This window comes from Cnephaeus nilssonii (genome assembly GCF_951640355.1).
Source record: "Cnephaeus nilssonii genome assembly, chromosome: 6".
Taxonomy (NCBI): Eukaryota; Metazoa; Chordata; class Mammalia; order Chiroptera; family Vespertilionidae; genus Cnephaeus; species Cnephaeus nilssonii.
Genome location: NC_137077.1, coordinates 90,357,790 through 90,382,127, shown reverse-complemented (window position 1 = coordinate 90,382,127; position 24,338 = coordinate 90,357,790). Strand labels below are relative to the sequence as shown.

The following is a 24,338-nucleotide window of genomic DNA, read 5'->3' as shown; positions in this document are numbered from 1 at the left end:
AGAAGCTCAGTGAGGTTACGTGTAAATGTCATTTTCTAGACAGACCAACCCCTTCATTATACTGATGTGGAAACTGAGGCCCAGGGGAGTTATGTCACTTGCCCAAATTCATTCTGACAACAGGAGACTGTACATGGGGCAAATTTTTGTCCCAAATTGAAGGATCATGACTGAGTGATGTAAAGAACAAGAGAAATGTGCAGAACTGCGAGACAGAAAAATTGGTGGGAAAGAGAAGAAAATGAAGTGGAACAAGGGACAGAGACTGACAGCACACACATCTAGATGAGAGGGAGTGGGAACTGATGTGGGCGGGGAGGAGGCGAATGGAGGAGCAGCAGGGCAGCCAGCTAGATGAATGTGGGAGGAGAAAGATGAAAGCATGATGGAGAGAGACCACAAGGGAAGGAGACGGGAATAAAGAGGGCGTATGAATAACCCAAAACAAGATGAAGGAGAAAGCTTGGGACAGTGACACCAAATCTTGACTTTTCACCACTCCCCTTCCTTCCCAAGTTGTCAGATAACTCATCGAAGGTTGAAAAATCCCTGAAATTAAAGTCAGCCATCTTGTCTTCGTTGTGGAAGGAGAAAGATCAGGAAGACACATGGAAATATTTGATGTAAGAGGAAAGTGGGCACTCTCATTGGCTGAGCAACTACTGTGCTCTGTAATTACAGCCACATTCATTTCCCTTGATGTTTAAAAATGTAATTTACATAGGTCATTTAGAGGGGAGCAGTATAGGAATGGGCATAATGACCTCAAAAGTTGGGAATGGCTCATCTGGGGTCCAGAGGAAGCAAAGAGAAATGGAAGTATGAGGAAGGAAGTAAAAACAAACAACCAACAGCACAAGACTCAAGGAAGAGGCCAAATGGTGCAGTGGTGTGTGCTCTGCTCCGAGGGGAAGGACTGTGGGGTGGGGAGGGAAGGACCATCCCCCAAAGACTTCCCACCTTTGGGAGGCCGGGTCTGCGCAGGAGGGCTTCTGCTCGGCATCGGCAGCGGGGCAGCAGAACTGGTGCAGCACGGTCTCATTCCTGAGGGCAGAGCAGAGGAAGAAGGTCAGAGCTTGGCCTGGACAGGCTGGGCCCAGCACGGCTCTCTCACACCAAGGCCTCTCTGCCCTGAAACCTTGCCCCTGTGTCACTAAAGTCGCCAGCACGGATGCTCTGCCATCGAGGCCCAATTCAAACACCACCTCCTGCTTGCAGTGCCCCTGACTTCCTGCCAAGGGAACTCTTCCTCCTTCTGTACCCCCATCCCCTCAGTAGGCTCCTCCAGTTGTAGGAGCCATTTGTTTCCTCTGTCTTTTATCATAGTTCTTTATTACCCCGTTCCCCACTAAGGTCCGGCAAGGCAGAACTTGTCTACCCACCTGTGATGCACAGAATTGCATACAGTAAACATTTTAAAGCTGATCATATGCAAAGGTACAAAGCACTCACACAGAGGCCTTAGTGTTGCCAGCTGAAAATCCAAGGTATGGTGCTTGATGGATTTGTTTGACACGGATGGAAAAGCAATCCAGGAAGCAGAGACCTGGGCTCCAGTGCCAGCTAGCCAGTTCACCTCTTCTGGGTCTCAGTTTATTCATTGGTGAAATAAGGGAGTTGAACTAGAGAAGTGGTTCTCAACCCTGACTGCTTATTAGAATCACCAGGAGATTTAAAATCGACCCCTGCCTGGGCCCTACACCCAAGGACTGACTCACTTGGTCTGGCCTGGCTTGGGGGTGGGGGTGAGGCGCGGGGGTGGGGGCACCAGGACTTGTTATAGGTTCCCAGGTAATTCAGCAGAGCAATTAGACTACATAATTTCCAAGGTCCCTTCCACCTCTAAAATGCTGTGATTCTAATATCCACTTTGAGCCAACTTGGGGTTTAATATTGAAATTACTTTTTTCCATAAGTGATGCTGTCCATTGCCTTCTCTCTCTCAGCAAGCAGTCGCTGTACTGGGCGTTACGGAGTCAGAGAATGTCAGACCTGGAAGGGCCCCGAAAGATCACCTGAAAGGGATTTTAAACTTCTTTAGCTTCAGGACACTTTGTCCAAACCCAGTCTGTGTGGAAGCTGCTACATCTGGCTATCCTCATGGAAGGAAATACTGTTGAAGCCTACCTTAGACAAAAATAAATTCCAGAGAGACTGCATGTTTAAATGAGAAAATAAAACAAGGGAAGATAAAGAAGGAACCTTAGGAATATAGCCTATGTGTTGAGGCTTAAAACAAAACAGGAAACTGAAAAAGCCAGTCAGAAAAAGATAAACATGTCTGACTACACAAAATGAAAACATCTAGTATGAAAAAAGATACCCTATTAAAAGAAAAATGACAGAATGGGAAAATATATTTGCAATACATGTGACAGAAAGCACGTTAATATCCTACTTTGAACTCCCACAAATTCATAGTGCAAAGACAAACCCAGTAAAAAAAATATGGGCAAAGGATATTAATTCTGGTTGACACAAGAGGAAATCCAAAGAACTGGTGAATATATGGAAAGATGCTCCACCTTATAGTAAACAGGCAAATGCCAATTAAGGGAACACTGAGAAGCTATTTCCCATCCCCCAGACTAGCAAACACGAAAAGTATTAATAAGTGCAAGTGCTGGTGAGGATGTGGGGCGAGAGGTGCCCTCATCCATTACCTGTGTAGATGTGAATTTTTACAGCTGTTTGGAAATTATAAAGAACACAGGTCCTCTGACCCAGCAATCCCACCTCTGGAATTTTATACTCTAGATAAGCAAGTACCCATTTATGAAGGTATTTGTAGAAAATGTTGTGGCAGCCTTATTTTTAAAAGACGGGGTGAGTGGGCGTGGAGGGGGGAAAAATAAAACCACTGGAAATAACCTGAATCCCAATAAATCAAGAAATGGTGGTTGAGTAAACTGCGATAACTTCATCCATGCTATGGAATTATGTGCTATATCTCTTGGCCTGGTTTGATTTCCACAATATATGGCTAAATGAGAAATGAACGTTGCAGAGAAATTATATAGTTTTGTAAAATAAATATTAACCCCTCTCCTCCAAATGCAAATTCTATACATTGTGCTATATTCATATATGAGTGCATACATAACTAAGCTATTAACATTGGTTATCTCAGCAAGATTAGAATGGGGGGGAAGAGTGTAGGTATAAAAAGGAAAAGGAAAAAATGGTGTAATGTTAATTGAAAATGTTAAATATAAATTCCTACTTATGCTATTACTATAAATACATTAAAATTGAATATGTACCTGAACGAGGACTAGCAAGTGTCAGGAACCAATACAAATATTAATGTCACTTTGGAATGAAGCAGGGGCAATTTTATGTTGGATTTTTATTAATTTAATAGATTAGTAACTATAGATTATGAATAATCTATAGATTATAGATTAATATTTATTACAACTAATATAGCTTTTTTAAAGGGCAATGAAGCAATAATTGAATCTGACCCCTCATTTTACAATGGAGAAGGCTGAGGCCTAGAGTTGGGGAAGTGATTTGTCTAGAGTTGTTCCCTGACCAAAGTTCAATCTTCCAGTCAACCCTACCATTCCCGTCCAGCCCGGGCATTCCGGGGCAAATCAGAGCCTTTAGAGAATTGTCTTGTGATACCCCGAGGGCCACCTGGCATGAGAAAAGGAGGAAGGAGGAAGGAGGAGACAGGGCAGATGGGCTCAGAGGCCAAACAATGGAGCGGTAGACCCAGGTGTGTAGCTAAAGCAGAGAACCTACCCCTTCACCCCAGTTCCTACTACCAAGTGCACCTCTGCCCCAGAGCAGGTTCAGAATTCTGGCAAAAGCCCTTGAGAGCCTAGGCAAAGAGGCACAGCTTGTCCACCACCCGCCACACTCGCATTTCAGGAAAGAGTGCACGCAGACACGTCACAGGCTGTTTGATCCTGCCCATTTCTGAGAAGCATCCTCCCAGGGCTGGGAGCTGCTCCTCGGACCAGGCACTGAGGCAGGCTCCAGATGGTTTTCCCAGGTCCCAGACTCAGCTGTGTTGGCCCATGCAATGGGTGACATAAGCCTGAATGTCCCCAAGTCCGTCCACACCTCAGGCTTGGGATGGCAGTGTTATTGGGTCTGTACTCTCTTTTGCGGTTCATGCTAATGGGGATCCTCAGGACAGTCCAGCTGAAAGGAGAAGCTTGCCTTCAGCCCTTCTCCAGTTTCTCCTCTATCCACCTCCTGTCCCATGGGCCTCCTAAACCTGGCGTGGAACCTCTCTTTTTGCCTTCACTTGGGGTTTCGTTCATGATGATTTATAAGTCCTATTCTGCCCACCTCTGACCAGTCTGGCCACCTCTCCTGCCCAAGGTCATGGTCCAAGTGCCCCTGACCGGGGCAAGTCTTAGCTTAAGTTGGCTGAATATTGCTTTTAGCCTCCCAGACTCCCCTTCCCTCCATCCCAAAGGAGAAACCTAACAAAGGGACCCAAAGAATTAATTGCCATTAAAAACAAAATTGGAGCCCTGACCAGTATGGTTCAGCTGGTTGGAGTATCATCCTGTGTACCCGAGGGTTGCGGGTTAGGTTACCAGTCAGGGCACATACCTAGCTTGGAGGTTCCATCCCCAGTCAGGGTGAGTACAGGAGGCAACAGTGATGTTTTTAACTGTGAGAAAAACATCAGACCAAACCAAATTAAGGACACTCTACAAAATACCTGACCAGTACTCCTCAAAATTCTCAAGTTAATGAAAACCAAAAAGATCTACAAACTGTCACAGACCAGAGAAAACTCAGGAGACATAACAACTGTCATGTGGTACCTTGGATGAGATCCTGGAACAGGAAAAGAATATTAGTGACAAAACTAATAAAAACAAAGTCTAGAGTTTTGTAGATGGATAAATAGATGATAAAGTTGGGGCAGCAAAATGCTAATAATTGTATATTTTTTTGTGTGTTTTTCTTGATTTCAAAGAGGAAGGGAGAGGGAGAGAGAGATAGAAACATCAATGATGAGAGAATATCATTGATTGGCTGCCTCCTACATGCCACCCCCATTTTGGATAGAGTCCACAACCAGGGCATGTGCCCTGACCTGGAATCAAACTGAGACCTTCTGGTTCATAGGTCAACGCTCAACCACTGACCCACACTGGCAGGGCTAATAATTGTATTTTACCACTTTATAATGTTTACTATATGGCACATATAATTCTAAGCACTTTCCATGTATTAAGTTGTTGATTCTCACAAAACATCCAACAAAACTTTCTCATCACTATGCAGATAGAAACCGAGGAATAGTGAGTTTGTGAACTGCTAATGAAATATTATACATTCAACATATGCTTCATTTCTTATGACAACTTTTAGGGTATGTTTTATAGTCCCCCCCCCTTTTTTTTTTTTTTTTACAATTGAGAAAACCAAGACTCAGAAGAGGTAAGTGACTTGCCTAAGGTCACACAACTGGTTAGTAGAAGAGCCTAAACCCCAGTCAGGCTGTGGAATCATATAACCCTCAGCTCACCCCTGAGTATGAGACTGGGAAGGGCTTTCTCAGGGCCCCCATGTTGTACTGTTCTGGAGGCATCATCCACATTGTAGTCTGTGGGGTTCACAGTCTAAGGCTGTGGCCCTTGGGAATTCTGGAGCTGGAGGGGACCCAAGGATTTAGGCAATGGAAGAGCCCCTCTAAAGAAGGAACATGGCCCATTCTGAGTTCTTGGCTCCTGAAATTCCAACAGAGGGAAGTTTGTGGTATCCAGGCCAAAAGTTTGTTTCTTGGATTCTTAATTCCAGGGCCCATGATTTTAGGCAGAATCCAGCTCTTTCTGATTTTTGAGGTCTCAAGTGCCCCAAACTGATGAATATTGAGAGATAGCTGGATTGTAGGTGGATGTGGTAAAACCTAAATGTGGGGGGCAGCCCGGACCCACAAAGAGGAAAGTGATGTGTGGCCATTCCCTGGTCATGCTGGGGGTGGGCTGGGGAGGAGAGGAGTAAAGCGAGGAGCAGCTGGCTCAGGGAATGTCAGACATCACCCAAGTAAGATGGGGGTTAAGGGTCCTCGAAGAAGGCATTGTGGACCTGAAGGCCGAGGGGAACCTCGGGCTCAGCCAGAAAAGGACCCTTTTTCTTAACTAGGAAGCTGGGAAGAGAGTGGTGGTGCTGCGGAGACCTGCGGGGCCAGGAGATGGCGGGAGGGGAAGAAAACAGTGCTACGAGGAGCTGATTACAGCTCTGCCAGGGACAGTCGGAAACTATGGGGGCTGCGCACCTATAACTCCCACATCTATATTTAGTTTGAGGCTCAGGATTCCACTTGTAAGGCCATGAGAACAGTTGAGTCGTTTAGAGGAACTGATGACGTGTGCAGTCCTGCCTGGGTGAAGCTGGGATAGAGAAGGGAATTCCCAGGAGGAGAATCAAGGAGGAAAAGCCAGGGACCTAGTGAGGCAACTTTGAAGGAAAAAAACAACAACAACCCTCCCCTTCACCGAGTAGAAGAAGGCAGATTAACCCCCAGTCTTTGAAAGGAAGCAGTCAGGGAATGTCTCTACAGGCGCTGTCTTGAACTCCAGTAAAAGGGAGAAACTTGAAATCATTTCCAGTCACCTCCCCACCCCCATTCATCCTGGTACCACCATCACTAGTGCTGGGAGAGCCTGAAGACTGAGTTCCTTTCCCCTCCACTTTCTCTTAATTTTTTCACCTCCTCTAAGAAGCCTTCTCTATTTAAACATGATGAATAGGAGGAAAAGATACCTTCATTTCCTCAGAAATCACTGCTATTACAGGAGGTGGGGGAAGGTGGGTGGGGGGAGAAGGTAAATCTACAAAACAACTTTGAAAAACAAGAACAACTTGTAAGACACACTGTGTGCTTTCAAGATTTACAACAAAGCTACCAAAATTAAGACAGTTTGGTGTTGGCATGAGGACAGACATGCAGAGTGATTGAATCAAATAGAGGGGCTGGAAATAGAAAGAAACTTGTACTGGTTCTTGGTAAAAGTACAAGATAATTGAAAGGAAATGATAACCTTTTTAACAGTGCTGAAACAATTGGATCTCCATAGGCAAAAAAGGACTTTAACCCATGCCTTGCCCCATGTATAAAAATTAATACAAAATAGATTATAGATAAAAAATAACAGATAACCCAGCCAGTGTGGCTCAGTGGTTGAGCATCAACCTATGAAATAGGAGGTCGTGGTTGGATTCCCTGGCAGGTCGGGCTTGAACCCCAGTAGGGGGTGTGCAGGAGGGGCAGCCGATTAATGATTCTCTCTCCTCATTGATGTTTATGTCTCTCTCCCTTTCCCTTCCTCTCTCTGAAATCAACAAAAAAAACCCAACCATTCAGATAAAACTATAAAACTGCTAAAAGAAAACATGGAATAAAATCTGGGACTTTTGTTTATGCAGAGATTTCCTAGGTAGGAAATAAAAAGCACAAGCCATAAAAGAAAAAATTCGTAAATTAGACTTCATCAAAAATTTAAAATTTTTTCTCTTTAAAAGACACTATTAAGAAAAATAAATAATTCTTTCTTAAATTTCATTTTTCAATTATTGTTGACATTCACTATTATTTTACACTAGAGGCCCAGGGTCCCTCAGCCTGGCCTGCACCCTCTTGCAATCTGGGACCCCTTGGGGGATGTTGGACTGCCGGTTTTGGCCTGATCCCCACAGGCCAGGCTGAGAGACCCCACCGGTGCATGAGTCCATGCACCGGGCCTCTAGGATGCATGTAAGATCTTTGGTTAATCTCTTCCTGCCCTCCTCCCTCCCCTTTGCCCCCTGAGATTCATCAGTCTGATCCATGTTTCCATGCCTGTGCATTGAGCATCTGACCCCTAGTGATTAGTGCACATCATAGCTACTGGCCGAACGGTCAAATGGTCTTGGTAAAAGCTTAGGCCTTTATATCTATAGATGACCTAAAGACTCAAGTAAACATTTCTCCAAAGAAGACACACACATGATCAACAGGTATATGAAAATATGCTCAAAGTCACTGCTCATCAGGGCAATGCAAATCAAAACCACAATGAGATATTACCTCATACCTGTTAAGATGACTATTATGAAAATAAATAAACAAAAGACAACACGTGTTGGCAAGGATGTGGAGAAATTGGAACCCTTGTACACTGTTGTTGGGAATGCAAAATGGTGCTATGGAAAACAGTATGGTGGTTCCTCAAAAATTAAAAATAGAACTACCATATGATCCAGAAATCCCACTTCTGAGTATTTATTTAAAAGAACTGAAATCAGGATCTCAAAGAGATATTAGCACCACAGGATCATTGCACCACTGTTCACAATAGCCAAGATTCACAAATAACCTAAATGTCCATTGATGGATGAATTAATTTTTAAAAAGTATATGCATTCAATAGAATGTTATTCAGCCTTAAAAATGGAAATCCTCCAATGTGTCATCATATGGATAAAATTTGAAGACATACTCAGCAAAATAAACCAGTCACAGAAGGACAAATACTACATCATCCCACTGATATGAAATATCTAAAATAGTCACACTCATAGAATCAAAGACTAGTATGGCAGTTACCAGGGGCTGGGGGAGAGGAGAAAATGAGAAACTGCTAATCAATGGGCATAAACTTTCAGCTATGCAAGACGAAGAAGTTCTCGATATCTGCTGTACAACATTGTGTCTGTAGTTAACAATACTGTATTGTACACTTAAAGTTTGTTAAGAGGGAAGATCTTAAACAAAGTTCCTACCACAATAAAACAAAATAAAATTAAGAAGCTAAACATTAGTGCTTTGGTTTGAATATTTGTTTCTTGAGTTGTATGACTGAAATGAGTGTTCCCACCTTGTGAGCACCTGAGCCCTGTCAGGAGAGTAGGAGTGAGAGGGAGCTGGTTCAGAGTTAATACAAGGAGTGCACAAACACTTATGCACACCAAGTGTTGCCTGTAAATTAAATAAGTGATATATCCTGCACACATATGGATGGTGTATTCTAAATGGATGCAGGAGAATTAGTATTAACAAAATAAAGATGGATGTCATAAAACAGCAACATTAACTGGTAAATGGATAAAATTGTACATCTCTACAATGGAATACTAGTGAGCAATAAAAAGAGATGAGTTACACATGCATGCATCAACGTGGATGAATTTCAACAGCATTATACTAAGTGAAGGAAGCTAGACACAAGTCTACTCACTGTATGATTCCATTTATAGAACATTCTAAAATAGAAAAAACTATAGTAATAGAAAGCAGATCAGTTTCATTGGTATAAGTGTGTGGGGGGGTCAAACTACAAAAGGGAAGAAGGAGTCATTTGGGGTGATGGAAAGGTTCTATCACTTGATTGAGATCATGGTTACACAACTGTAGACATTTGTCAGAACTTATCAAACTATACACTTTAAATGGGTAAATTTTATTATATATAATTGTACCTTAATACAACTGACATTTTTAAAAGACCAAAATCTTTTTCTTCCCCTTCTCACTTCTTGATACTCCAAGAGGCTTTAGAATAATTTCTTTTCTAACTTCCCTCCTCCCATTTCTCCCCAGATCGCGTAATTATTAACCCCCCTCCAAGCAGCAGGGAAAAACACTGTATTTTCCCTTCCCTCCAACTGCTAGATTGGATTTTCAGAGACCAGATGGCTCATGACTGAGCCAAAGGAGTCCAGGAGGCCAGAAACTAGGACAATGAGAAAATCAGGGGCTGGGATGGTTGAATGGAAAAATGTGGACCAGGGCCTGGGGCTGAGAGTCCCTGGAAGTGCAGTAGTAACAGTGCTGAGGAGATGGAGACCCCGCCCCTCTCCACCACTGCTGGCCCTCAGGAGTGTCGGGCCAGTCATGGTAAACGGGGCTCTTATTCCTGCCTGGTTTTTTTCACTGAGTTGTGGGGACTCGGTAAGACTTTGAATGTGAAACTGCCTCTGGAGAAACATAATAAACCCTGCACAGATGCAAAACCTTATCGTGACTATTACTGATATTATTAGTCTTTGCCACCATGGAACTCAGCAGAGACCTCCCAGGATGTCATCTTGAAGTCCTTCTCTCTAGTCCCACCCCCTCCTTTGCTCATTGGTAGAATCTGCCACTGCACGGAATCTGGAAAGTTTTGGAAAGATCTTAACATGGCTGGTGATTACAGCTGTTCCAGCAACCAGGAGTAAAAGGCAACAGAAAATATCACCCTGGTGGCATCCAGGTCCGGGAGGACAACCGGGCTCAGTGTTCATTGTTCAGTCCTGACAAAGTCTGAAATCTCCGTGGGGACCTCACACTCACCTGGATTTGCTTCTTTCATTCTCTGCTCACTTCCTTTTGGGAGAGTTTTAAAGGTCACCTAGTCCATGCCCCCAAGGAACCGAAGGTTACAGACTCCTAGAAAGAGTTCCTGCCTCTCCTTTTCAGAGAGCCTTTCCCTGAAAACACGCTGTAGGCTCGTCAGATGTTCATAAGAAGAGAACGCCTTTGGTCTGTTGGTGCCCTGTGTTTCTCTCCTGTGCCCTCAGGAGCCCCACCGCCCCAGGGGCTGCCCCAGGGGGTACTCTGAGGTCAGAGGAAAGTGGAGAGGGAGGGCAGGGCATAGAATCTTACCCTGCAACCCATGCAGCTCTGGTTTGGTCTGTTTTACCTACTAGGGATGCCCATTAGGTTTAAGTTGGAGATAAAATTTCCTTGTTGTTTTTTTGTTTGTTTGTTTTTTTAAAAAAAAAACAGCTGGGAAAGTATTTTTCTAACCCAAAGCCCTGCTACTGCAGCTACTGCGGCTCCCTAAATCTCAGCCAATCACAGCTCCCCTTGGGGAGGAGCTGCTGGCTGCCCTTCAGGCAGTGGCGCCCTGCCCCCTCTTTCTCATTGCCTGGAGGAAGGCCCCTTAAGTACTCCTACCTAGCTCCTCTGTACACATTCTGCCGCTTTCCTCATCAGTAAAATGGGGTTAGTAACAGGACTTTACAGTGTTGTTTTGAGGATGAAATGAGTTAAAACGTGTAAAGCACTTAACAGAGTCTGGCACATAGTAAATGCTTAATGAATGTCAGCTGTTATCAGTATCGTATTTCTGCCTGTCTTGCCTCTCTCCCTTTGATCTCAGGGAAGAGGTGCTCCCTCTTCTCCAAGCCCCATCCAGTCTCTCCTACTCTTCATCCTTTGTCCCCTACTGTCTTCAGTGCTGTCATTCTCATCGGCCTTTTCTCTTCAGCATATAAATATGCTCAAATCTCTCATCCCAAACTACTGTGTTTCCCTACAGCTCTTCCCGCCGTTCTTCAGCCAGCCTTTTAGGAAGAGCTGTCTGTGTCCAGGGACTTCTTCCATCTTGATCTCCTGCCAACCTGCTGGAATGCAGTTCTTCCCCCAGAACTCTCACTGGGGAAGTCCCCAAGGATCTAGTTGCCCAACCCAGTGGAATTTGTCAGTTCCGAATTGACTTTTCTGTAGTTATTGATTGGCCAAACCTTCCTTCTTGTAACGTTCCTCCCTTGACTTCCAGGGAAGTGCTCTGCCTGCGTTTCCTTGCTTTCATGGCAATAGGAGGAAATCAGCCACCGTGCTGAGGGGAGCCCAAACAAGTTCACAGAGAGGTGCATGTGGGAAGGCGCAACCACCACCAGCTCACCAGGCATTTGAAGACCATCCGGAAACCGAATCTTCCAGCCTTGGTCAAGCCTCTCCAGCTGATGCCACGTGGATTCTGCCGTGGATAACAAGCAGATTTCTAAGCAAAGTAGATACTTACTGATGTATAAGTTCCGGGATGGTTGGAAGACACTAAGTTGGGGTGCTTTATTATGCATCTCATAGTGGATTACAGTTGTTGGCCTGTCTCCCCAACTAGACTATAAGCTGCTTCAGGGAGAGACATCCCTGCATCAGATATTGACTGGCACCTATTAGCCCTGTGAGGTAAGTATCAATGCTGCCATTATTCCCTTTCTACAGAGAAGAAAATGGAGGCGGAGGGAAAGGAAGTGACTCTATTCAAACTGCAAACAGTGGGCCCCATCCCCTTTCACAATTCCTTAACCAGGTGCCAAGGCACCCTTTCCCCACAGAAAAGATCCTATCTCCTCCTTAGTGTCTCCCCACGGAGCTCAGAAGACAATGAACACCCCATAATGGCTTGCTTGTCCAATTATTTACTGAGCACACTTACTACCTGCCAGGAACTTGACATACAGCAACTATAACACAAGAGTTTTACAGATGAGTAGTGAAATTTAGTAACAAGGTCAAAGGCACACTGCGAAGTAGAGGCTGAGGTAGGAATTGAACCCAGGCCAGGTCCCAGCCCCCACATTATTCTACACCCACAGAAGAGGCTCTGGTGTACAGTGGGCCGAACAAGAGGCCTGGGTTCAAATTCTAGAGAGATCTAGCTGTGCGGTTTGGGGCTCGTCACTTGAGCTCTCTGAGCCTATGCTCTTACCTGTGAAGTCCACTAGCTCACTGCGCTGCTTTGAGTGTCATAAGCGGTAACTGGCATGAAAGCTCTGTGGGTGATGCAGAGTGCAGGCAGCATGGGGCTGCTAGTTGTTGCTGCAATGGCCCATCTCATGGACCACCCCCATGTCCATTTTTAAATCAGATTGTTTATTTCTTGCTCGTGAGTTGTCTGAGTTCTTTATATATTTTGGATATTAACTCATTATCACATATATGATTTGCAAGTATTTTCTCCCATTCCATCGGTTGCCTTTGCATTTTGTTGATGGTTTCCTTTGCTGTGCAGGAGCTTTTTAGTTTGATTTTTGCCTTTGTGGCCTATTGCATTCCTTATCACATTCACCACAGTGGTGGGCACACAATGCTGTCTCTTCCTTTCGTTACAGCACTTCACAGTTTATACAGCATTTTCTCACACAGCTTCTTTTCATCTTTGTGCCACTTGTGAGTTGCACCCAGGTACTCCCCTTTGCAGAGATGTGCCCTGGTTTTCCAGTGGTCACACAGCGTGGAACCAGTATTGCACTGAGGTCCTCTGGTCCTAGGAGTGCTCCGTCATGGAGCAGTGAGGGAGGAACAAATACTGGGAGGGGGAAATTCATCAGGCTCTTTCTCAAACCGTAGGAGGTAACTCAGTTCCACGGGAAGCCGGCAGGTTATAGACTTGGCCACTGGGATGGCTCTGGAATCTTAGACAGATTATCTGACCTTCTTCAGCCTCAGTTTCCCCAACTTTAAAGGGGAGGTCATAAAAGAAACTATCTCATAGGGTTGCTGTGAAGGTCCAACAATATAATCCATGTCATACGTAGTATACAATATTAGTACATAGCAGGGCAACATAGAACATCTGGAACATGCACTGGTATGGGGCACAGGAAGTCCAGTGTTCAAAGCCCAGTTTTTAGTTAATAGTTTGGTCTGCCTGAGCCGCAGTTTCCTTACCTGTAAAATAGGGTACTGTTAGCATTTACCTCCAAGTGTGATTGTGAGGATTAAATGAGCAGATATATCTAAAGTGCTTAGAACTGTGCCAGGCCCAGTTAGTCCGCCCCTGCTGCTCCTAGACCCAGAATTCCTCGCCCTCAGCCCTGGAAGTGAGTACTCAAAAGCCTCACAACAATGCTGTGCGGATGGCACCGCTTCTATCTATATTTGAATTTTATGATTAGAAAACAGGCTAAAGTGGATGGAAGCCTCAGTCAGAGATCCCTAGCTGCCCCAATCTCCAAATCTCTCCATTCTGCCCACTCTTCAGGGCCCAGCCAAAGACATTTCCCCTGCAAAGTCTTCCCTCGCTCATGCCATGCCCACCCTCCTGCCCCTGCCCCTGCCTCTGCCCCTGCCCAGGCTGGAAGCATGCACCTCCGGACTCCCACAGCAGCCTCCCTGCAACACGCACAGGCTACAACATCGTATTGCCGATGTCTATATGCATGTTGCACCTCCCTATACTAGAATGAGCTTTCCAGGACAGAGCCATGACTGTGACCAATTCATGTCTACACCCAGTACAGATGTAGCCTGGCTCGTGGCAGTATCAACTCAATGTGTGAATAAGTCTCTATTTCTGAGGATGCTGGAGAGAAATGGGGATTAAACGTGCACATGCATGAAACAGGCACATGCATGGAAAAAGCCCAAGTATGTACCACAGAAACACCATCATCATATGTGCAAAGCAGTGTGCAAGCCCTTTCCATACATTCCCTCATTTTAATCCTCATTTTACAGATGAGGAGACTCAGAGAGACCAAGACACTTGCTTAATATCACACAGCTTTGGCATCAACCTGGCAGTCTTGGGGAAGCTTAACTCAGACCAGGAAACTGAGCCTGTAACTCGAGTGTGTCAGGAGGCCCCCAGCTCCTCCTCGCCACACTCACCACCCCAGCCCAGCCCTGGAGCTGTCAGGCTTCCTCAGTCCCCACACGGCATGCTGCCCTCTCCCCTTCCTGCCCAGTGGGTGGCACTGCCAGTAACCTCAGAGCCATTTAGCTGCCTAGCTCAAGCCTATTTGTGTCAAGTCCAACACCTTTGAAGGCAGCCGGGAGGGTGCCGGCACCAGGCAGGGGTGGCTCAGCGTGAATGACAGGACTGGAGCTTGGCTGCCCTTTGCCAGCTTCCTTCACAAGAGATCTCTTTATTACCTGGCAGGCGGGGTCCTGGCTGCTGGGCAAAGCCAGCTTGAGAGGACAGATCAAGGCCATCTGGCCCATGCAGCCTCAGAGGCTGCTTCACACTGTGGCCTACCTCAGGATGCCAGAGCAGCAGCCCACATGGCATCACTCCCACACCCTTAATCAATGGTGAGCATGCATTGCTTTTCCAGGGATAACGAAGATAAGTCCCGATCAGTAGTTCTGATTTATGGAAAATGGTAGTAATATTATTATCCTATATAATAAAAGCCTAATATGCAAATAGACCTAGGCCTGGCTGGCAATCAGAGCCAATCTGTGGAGCCACCAGCGGGACAATCGGGGAGCCCCTGCTGGCACCCGCCTTGGCTGGCCTGATTTATGGGAAATGGTAGTAATATTATTATCCTATATAATAAAAGCCTAATATGCAAATAGACCGACCGGCCGAACAACTGGCCGCTATGATGCACACTGACCATCAGGGGGCAGATGCTCAATGCAGGAACAGCCCCCAGCCCTCAGGCTCCAGGCCAGCCAAGGCGGGTGCCAGCAGGGGCTCCCCGATTGTCCCGCTGGTGGCTCCACAGATTGGCTCTGATTGCCAGCCAGGCCTAGGGACCCTACCCATGCACGAGTTTTGTGCACTGGGCCTCTAGTATATTATAATAATTAATGTTAATATTAATGCCACTTGACTGATGAGCAAGGTTTGATGACCTCCTGAGAACACACAGCTGAGACTCTAGCCCATGCCCTTCCTTGCTGCGCGCTGCCCCCAGCACCTACTCTCACTACGCCACTCAAGCCCACAGCAGGCATCTGCAGGGGAGGTGGCTACTGGGCTGTGAATGGAAGAGGCTTGATCTTGCCCTCCATAGCACAGGCAGACTGTTGGAGTTAAACAAAAACATAAAACCTCATCCAGCCAATCCCCAATCTCACAGCTTCAACCAACCTCCTAGCCACCTGCTCAGTGGACAATGAGTCATGTGTACCCACTCAACTCACATACCTACAGAAATATCTCTTACTTCTGGTAAACCAGCTACATGCTAACATGCAACATGCTTTTTACACCTGTTTGGATGTGCAAATATTAATATACATAAACATATACACATGCTTCTTGGTGTACACACACACACAACACACTCCTTAATATGCACACCTCACTTCATGAACACATCCAGAGCTCTCATAAAAATGCACATAGGTCCTGAATATACACTTGTCCCTTGGTATCTGCAGGAGACTGGTTCCAGAACCCCCCACAGATACCAAAATCTGCAGATGCTCAAGTCTCATATATATGTAGTATTTGCATATAACTGGCACACACCCTCCCATATACTTTAAATTATCTCTAGATTACTTACAATTCCTAATACAATGTAAATGTTATGTAAATAGTTGTTATACTGTATTGTTTAGGGAATAAAGGCAAGAATAAAAAGTCTGTACACGTTCAGTACAGACACAAGCATATAGGCCTAACTACATAATACACATTATCAACAACATAACTTTTTTTTCCTGCAAATATTTGATCCCTGGTTAGTTGAATCTACAGATGCAGAACCCTCAGATATGGAGGGCTGACTGTAGTCCAAGTCTCACTCAATATAAACTTCCCAAACCTATGCACACACAATCCTGGACACACATGCACATGAGTGTGCACACACTCTTGGATATGTAGATAGACATATACATATTTTCGCATACAGCCCTGCATGTGAAGGTGTGTGCACACACATGCATTCACACACAGACAGGACTGAGGCCAATAATGTTCTATCCCCTATGTGAGCCGCCAGAGTGTGTGGGCCATAGAAGGATGTCATGTCCCATGAGGACCTGTAAATCATCCATCTTCTGGCTACATGTGGATGGTATTCTGGCAGTCCTCTAGTCCAGTCTTGCATGGCATGCAGAGATGAATGGACCAAGGGCCAAGTTCTGAGCTGCAGCAACATGAACAACTGTTACATGGGCATGGTGCCTAGGGCAAACACTTCCCGCACCACAGGGGACCCTCTGTAGAGTGGGGATAGCTATGTCAGGGTATAAGAGGCTAAAGTTTGCATGTGAATCTTGAAGATGCACTTGGGCTGTGTGACCTTGGGTGGGTCATCTTAACCTTTCTGAGCCTCAGTTACCACATCTGTGAAATAGGAATGTGTAGAGAAAATGAGATAATAAATGTACATGAATGCCTAGCACATAGCAGAAATTACCAAACTTTTCAGGGTCACCCATTACCTCAGTGTTGCTAAAGCCAGTGGACAGTATTCATTCCTCACCCTGCTCCAGTGTTTGACCTTATGTTCCTGCACTCCTCGCTGAAACACCTCTTGGTCCTCCAGCTTTTCCCCTCCTCTCGGCTTCTATGCCCACCTCTTGACATTGGAGTGCTCCAAGGCTCCATCCTTGCTCCTCTTCAGTCTTAACTCACTCCTAGGTGGCGTCATCCAGTCTCAAAGCTTTAAAAGCCACCCCAAATTTGTATCTCCAGTCCCTTTGTGGTCTCCACCTGAATATTGAACAGGCATCTCCAACTTACCATGTCTAAACCTCCACCCCTCATTTTCCCTCCCACAGACTCCTCCAACTCATCTTTCCAATAACTTTGACCCAAACTCTTGGAATCACTCTCAACTCCTCCTCTTTCTCTCACACCCCACATTAACGCCCCAGGAAGTACTGTTGCTTCAACTGCTACTTCCATGTCTTATCTGGACTTTGCAACAACCCCCTACCCAATCTCTCTGCTTCTGGCTTTCTTCCACCTTCAGTCTATTCTCAAACCAAACTCAACCGAGCATCTGAAGTTCTCTTTAAGCATTTTCTGCTCAAACTATCCAACTGTCACTTGTTTGTCTTAACTACAAGCCAAACTCTTCACAACAGACTCCAAGGCCCTACCAGTGTTTCTCAACAAGAAACACTTATTTAGGGCAGGAAAATTCTTCCATGTGGGTACTATCCTGTCTATAGGACCATATAGGTCTAACATAGCCCTTGTCCCCTCAATGCACGTATAGCACCACTTTCCCCGCATGTGCCTGGTATTGTTTCATTGTAGCATCTATGCCACAAACATATTCCCCGCAAACATTTTCACCCCATAACTAATTGGCTGTGAGGCAATTTTGCTGGTAAAAAAAAAAAAGATAAATTCACAACAAATAGAGGTACATTAAAAATGAGTAACAAAATGAAAAAGACTTTATTGTGAAATACAGAATATTTGAATACATTTAAATGTGTGTAGATTCATGATAATACTGTGCAAATAATTGATTTTATATTTTGGTTGTATCTAAGCACCGTCTTCATTCTACAGGAAATGTGGATTCAACTCTGTACCCTAAAAGAGGCCCCTCAGTGCCTCTCTTTCTCCTCCCAGTGTAGTGTGTTTCAAAATAAGAAACCAAAGAACTCTTGGGGCAAAAATCTTCATGTGGAAGAAATGCTAACTATCTTATTAATATTATTTTAGAGGAGAAGAGACAGAGAGAGAGAAACATTGATGTGAGAGAGACACATCGACTGGTTGCCTCCCACATGTGCCTCAACCAGGGCCAGGGATCAAGCCTGCCACTGAGGTACATACCCTTGACCAGACTCAAACCCACGACCCTTCAGTCCACAGGCCAACACTCTTAACTGCTGAGCCAAACCAGCTAGGGCAATGCTGCCTATTTTATTTATTTTTTAAATGTTTTTATTGATTTTTTAGAGAGAGAGTGAGGGAGAGGGATAGAGAGATAGAAACATCGATGAGAGAGAACGTCACCGATCTGCTGTCTTCTGCACACCCCCTACTTGGGATTGAGCTCACAACCCGGGCATGTGCCCTGACCAGGAATCAAACCAGTGAACTCTTGGTTCATGGGTCGATGCTCAACCACTGAGCCATACCAGCTGGGCAATGTTAACTATTTTAAAACACCATTATATGTAACTATTTTCTCCACCATTTCCTCAATGGAAAAATGAAACCAACCTGACCAATCTCCCACCTCACCCCAACAAAAAACAAAAGAAACTGTCCAACAGTTATTTTATATTTTTTACAGCAAAATTACCTTTCAGGCAATTAGTTGTGTGGCAAAATTGTTTGCGGCAAAAATGTTTGCAGCAAAGATGTCTATGGCAAAGATGCTATCATGAAAGTACCTAGGCCCTCCCCCTTAACCCTGCCAGTCATTGTGACAATTAAAATGTCTCCACACACTTCTAAACACTGCCTAGTGAATTTGGAAATCCCAGCTGAGAATCTCTGCAAAATTTGCTGCATCCCTGCCCTCTCCAACCCTCCCCTACACCCCATTGATGGTTCTGATTTGGCCTCAGACTACTCTCCCTGCACTTCCTCTGCTCTCTTACTGGACCAACCAGACAGGCCCCTGTGCTGGGCCTACGTGTTGGCTGTGGTCTCTACCCGGAAAGTTCCTCCCAATGCAGATAACTCCCTTTTCCAGGTCTTTGCTCAGGCACTATCTTCTCACTGAGGCCTTCTCAGTGCAACCTGTTTGAAATTGCAAATCCCTTGATTCCCATGCCCCACTCCCTATTTTTCTCTAGAGCACTTAGCCCATCAGGTGTACTATATGTGTTTGTTATTAATCTCGCTTATTTTTTGTCTGTAAGCTTCACGCAGGGATTTGGGGATGTGGGGTTCACTGCTGTACCCAGTGCCTGGAACAGTAACTGGTACATAGAAGACAATCAATCAATATTTGTCAAGTGAAAGAAAAGATACAGATGCTATGAACATAAACTTACCTAGAGAAGAAAACAAGCACTTTTAAGTCACAGGAATAAATAATTAATTTCATTCTTAGGACTGGAGTGTGCTCAGCTTGGGGTGGTAAGTAGGGGGAGAGGCTATGAGAATCTCAGTTTATTTCTCAAATCCGTTCAGGGAAACTTCCTGAAGAGATGGGTTTAGGGCACTCCCCTTCAGCTTGTTCTGAACCAGATTATAACACCCTGGCAGCTCCCCCAACCCCAGGGAACAGAAGTGAGCCAAGCTAGAAGAGTGTTAAAAAGTTTTCAGGCTGGGAAGCACACTCCATCAATCTTATTTCTACCGTAATTTACCTATAGGACACTAAAGCAGCAAGTCCACAGTTGCAGGGCCAAGTTCAAATAGAGCCCTTTGATAATGTTGCCCACTCTCACCCCTGGATCCTCAGAAAAGCCCACCCCCAATGATCACATGGAGGCAAGTCTTCCAAACTCTCAGCAGACAAAAAGAAAGAACCTAGATTCACAGCTGTATAATGAAATACTTTGCAGCTATTAAAAAGAATGAGGCAGTTATTTTTCTGAAGATGGATGGTGGCTCAACTACAAGATTGTACACACAGCCCACACAGGAACACACCTAGAGTGACCAACTCAGGTGACTGGGGAGGCTGAGCCACTTGGCCCTACAGGATACCTACTACACAAGGCCACTCTACCAGTTCCAGAAGCCATAGCAGCTCTACCTAATACATAGAAACAAACACAGGGAAGCAGCCAAAATGCGGAGACAAAGAAACATGTCACAAATAAAAGAAATGGAAGCAAGCAAACTACTGGATACAGAGTTCAAAACCAGGGTTATAAGGTTACTCAAGGATCTTCATGAGACTTTCAAGGTTCTTAGTGAGGATGTCAAAGACACGAAAAAGGACCAGTCAGAAATTAATCAAACAGTAACTGAAATAAAGAATAATTTACAAGGATTCAATAGTAGAGTAGATGATTCAGAGAATCAAATCAACAATTTGAAATATGAGGAAGCAAAAAACACCCAATCAGAAGAGCAAAAAGAAAAAAATAATCCAAAAATATTAAGATAGCATAAGAAGACTGTGGGACAACTTCAAGCATACCAATATTTGCATCATGGGATTGCCAGAAGGAGAAGAGAAAGCAAGATACTGAAAACCTATTTGAAAAAAAATAATGACAGAAAACTTCCCCTACCTGGTGAAAGAAATAGACTTATAAGTCCAGGAAGCACAGAGAGTCCCAAACAAGAGGAACCCAAAGAGGCCCACACCAAGACACATCATAATTAAAATGCAAGGGTTAAAGACAAAGAGAGAATCTTAAAAGCAGCAAGAGAAAAACAGTTAGTTACTATCAAGGCAGTGCCCACATGACTGTCAGCTGATTTCTCAACAGAAACTTGGCAGGCCAGAAGGGAGTGGCAAGAAATATTCAAAGTGATGAATAATAAGGTCCTACAATCAAAATTACTCTATCCAAAAAAGCTCTCATTTAGAATTGAGGGTCAGATAAAGGATAAAGTGCTTCACAAACAAGAAAAAACTAATGGAGTTCATCACCACCAAACCAGTATTACATAAGATGTTAAAGGGTATTCTTTAAGAAGAGATTAAAAAATATGAACAATAAAATGGTAACACATATATATCTATCAACAATTGAATCTAAAAATCAAAATAAATGAACAAGAAATCTAATGAACAAAATGAACTGATGAATAAAATATAGTCAGAGGCATGGAAGCATAGAACAGACTGACAAATCTCAGAGGGAAGGGGGAGTGGGAGTGGAGAGAGATTAACCAAAGATCTTACCTATGCACACAGACAGTAGGGTGGTGAAGGAGTGGGGTGGGAACTGGGTGGAAGGAGGCAATGGGGGGGAAAAGGGGAACATCTGTAATATTCTCAACAATAAAGACAGATTATTAGTGGGGGGAAGCAAGGTGAGGTACAGTGTAAAATATACTACCATTTGTGTAAAAGGAAATACATGTGTGTGTGCATGCACATACATACTTAAATGTATAAAGAATTCCCTGGAAAAATACATGAGAAATTGCTAACATTGGTTGCTGGTGGGGTGCCAGTGGGGGTGAGTGGGTTCGAAATGGGTGGGGAGACACTTTTCATTGTAAACTCTTGCATCTTGTAAATTTTGTACTATGTCAATATATTACCTACTTGAAAAGAGTGAATTAAATTAAAAAAAAAAAAAAAACAAACACAACCAGATTGACAAAATAAAAACCAATAGGTCCTTGTAAACAGTTCTGCATTTTTTTTTTAATGTTAAACTGCAAGCCACCTGCAAAACTATAGGGGCCTGGAGTCAGAGAACAGAGTCCTTCAGGTAGAAGGAGCCCAGGTGCTGGAGGCTAAGTCCAGCAGGTCATAATAAATGCCTAGGGGAGAACCTGGTGGGGAACCCAGGGGAGAAGTCCTCAAAAGGTTGAATGGACTCTTTCAGCAGGGCTGAAAATCTGCATGTTGTTACCTGCTACTGGAACAGCCAAAGGCAATTCCCCCAACCTGATGGTCCTTTACTGTTTACCAAACCCTACCTTTGATATGTATATTGGCTTTGCTAAAGGGAAAAATGTGTGACTAAAGAGCCTTGGGTCTGGAGATTCAGAGAGCTTAGTCACTAAAGCTAAGTCTCCCCTGGCTCCCCCAAAATGCCTCCCAAATTTATATTTCATGTCTAGTTTATTGATTTACATGCAGCCCTTATCCAGATTCCTGAACTCTTAATGCAGAAAGACCCTAGCACCCAGGGGCTTTAGCTGACCAGTCCCTTCTTGGTGTGAGGTACCAAGTGCGTTCCTAGGCACCAACCACCATTCAAAGCCAGGTTGGGTCAGAATTTGCCTGGTTGAGGCAGGAGGTTAAGGGGTGGTCTGGCCATACCCCCTGGATGGAAGGGCTCCCTTCTGGCTCCTGTGTCAGGAGAGCAGTGATAAGAAAGCACAGCAACAGACAAAGCCACAACAGCAGGAAGTGGTGGGCTTAGGTTTGTTCCCCTTAAAGAAAAAAAAGACTAGAGGAGGGGAGATAGTGGGCAGAAAGACCAGGGGAGGAGGTATGACTGTCTTCAAATATTTGAGGAGCTGCCAAAGAGGAAAAGAGGAGTTCTGTTCTGAGTCCTCTGGAAGACACAGAAAGGTAAGGAAGTGTGCTCTACCTTCAAAAGCACTTTCTGGCCCAGTTCTTGCCAGAAGGATCCCAAAATAATAGCAACTACTCTAGTTGGAGTCCTTACTGTGTGCTTGGCTTACTTGGTGTTTTGCTGGCATTACCTCTTAATTTTCACAGCAAACCTACCAGGTTAGTACTAATTGTATCCCCATTTTACAGATAAGAAAACGAAGGCTGTCACTGATCAAGATCACACAGTAAATACATGACCGAGTCAGGATTCAAACCTAGTGTCACACTCTGAACAATTATGCTTCATCATAGGTTGGCTTAGAATTCTAAGATCATGTGACCCATTAAATTAAAATATAAATATGGGGGTACTAAGAGCTGGGCTTTTCTTTCAAAGGTGTCTTGGGGAAAAGGAAGGCTATGGAAGGTGGATACTGAGAAGTTGACCTCGGTGACACCATCCTGGTCCCTGGCCTTCTTAGCCTTCTGGTCTCCCACCTTCTTCAAAGGGAATCCACTCACAGCAGCCTGGGCGGGGCCTACGGAGGTGGGGGGGGGGAGAGAGGGGAGGGGAAGGGGGGAAGGGGGGAAGGGAGGGAAGGAGGGGAGGGGAGGGGAGGGGAGGGGAGGGGAGGGGAGGGGAGGGGAGGGGAGGGGAGGGGAGGGGAAGGGAGGGGAGGGGAGGGGAGGGGAGGGGAGGGGAGGGGAGGATGGGGGCGGCAGGAGCGCAGAGGGCCCGCACCCCTGGGGAGCAGCCTGCGTGGAGGGTGAGCGGGTCGTGATCTGAAGCCAGGAGGCCGCCAGGATCCCCGGCGCAGCGGCGGCAGGAGCCGCAGGGCTAGGCGGTGACGCAGCACGGAAGCCCCTGCCCTCCCCTGGTTCCAGGACGGGGGCGGAGGCGGGGGCGGCGGCGGCGCTGGGGGCGCTCACAGACGCCGTGGGCGGGCGGCGTGCGCGCCGGAGGAGCCGGAGAGGGCGCTGGGGCGGAGAAAGACCCCGGGAAACAGCCACTGTCGGGAGACCGCCTTACGCTGGAGTCAGGGTAGCGCGGGAGGGGCGGGGAACCCAGGGGAGCACCGTGGACTCCGGAAGCCGGGCGGAGGCGCCGCGCCCCTCCCTCTCCTTCCGCCCCCGCGCACGCCCCCGCCGCGGGCCGCCGGAGCCGGAGCGCCCAGGTGTGACGCGGGGCGCGGACGGCGCCGGGGCTGCGCTTCCCGAGCGTGTGACTCAGCACCGCCTCGCCCGGCGGGGGCGTCCCCCAGCTGTGGGCCCACCGCGCGGGGATGGCGGAGGAGCGTGTGGCCCCGGAGGTTCCATTCTGCGTGTCAGCAGCTCTGGCCGCCCACGCAGCAGCAAGCCTGACTCGGCGTTCCCTCCCACCGAGAAGCCCCCGGGACACGGAGGAGGAAGGGCTTTCCCAGGCTTTCGGAGCGAGATTGGGGGCAGAGGCGGGAGAGGGGACCCCAGGTGGGGAGAGGATTCGACCCTAATCTCTACCTTCCAGCTGCTCCCGGATTTTCAGCAGTAATGACCTGAAGGAGCCCCGTGGAAATTCCTGGGGTATTGAGAGCTGGAAGGCCCTGCAGAATTCACGTCATCCTTGCAGACCTGCAAGGCCGCCGTACTTCGGGCCCACAGGTGTCTGTTCCTCTCTCTCCCCCTCCCCCCTCCCCCTCTCCCTCTCTCCTGAAAGGACCAGTGAATTCATTCTCTCTTGGTCCCCCACCCTGAGCTCCCTTCCTAAGGCTCTTACCATTTGGAAATCACTTTTCACATCTAAGCTGGGCCCTTCGTGCTGC

At 45.9% G+C, this 24,338-nt stretch overlaps 1 protein-coding gene across 2 annotated transcripts in view; it reads right to left on the bottom strand.

Moving 5' to 3' along the window:
• The window catches only part of IQSEC3 (IQ motif and Sec7 domain ArfGEF 3), a gene marked incomplete at its 3' end in the record, with an annotated part of 108,418 nt that overhangs the window by 74,054 nt on the left and 10,026 nt on the right, over positions 1-24,338 (bottom strand). For both annotated transcript variants that reach the window (XM_079775968.1, XM_079775969.1), the window contains exon 2: positions 961-1,044. In XM_079775968.1, the coding sequence (XP_079632094.1) occupies positions 961-1,044 (84 nt within the window). The remainder of the gene's footprint in view (positions 1-960; positions 1,045-24,338) is intronic.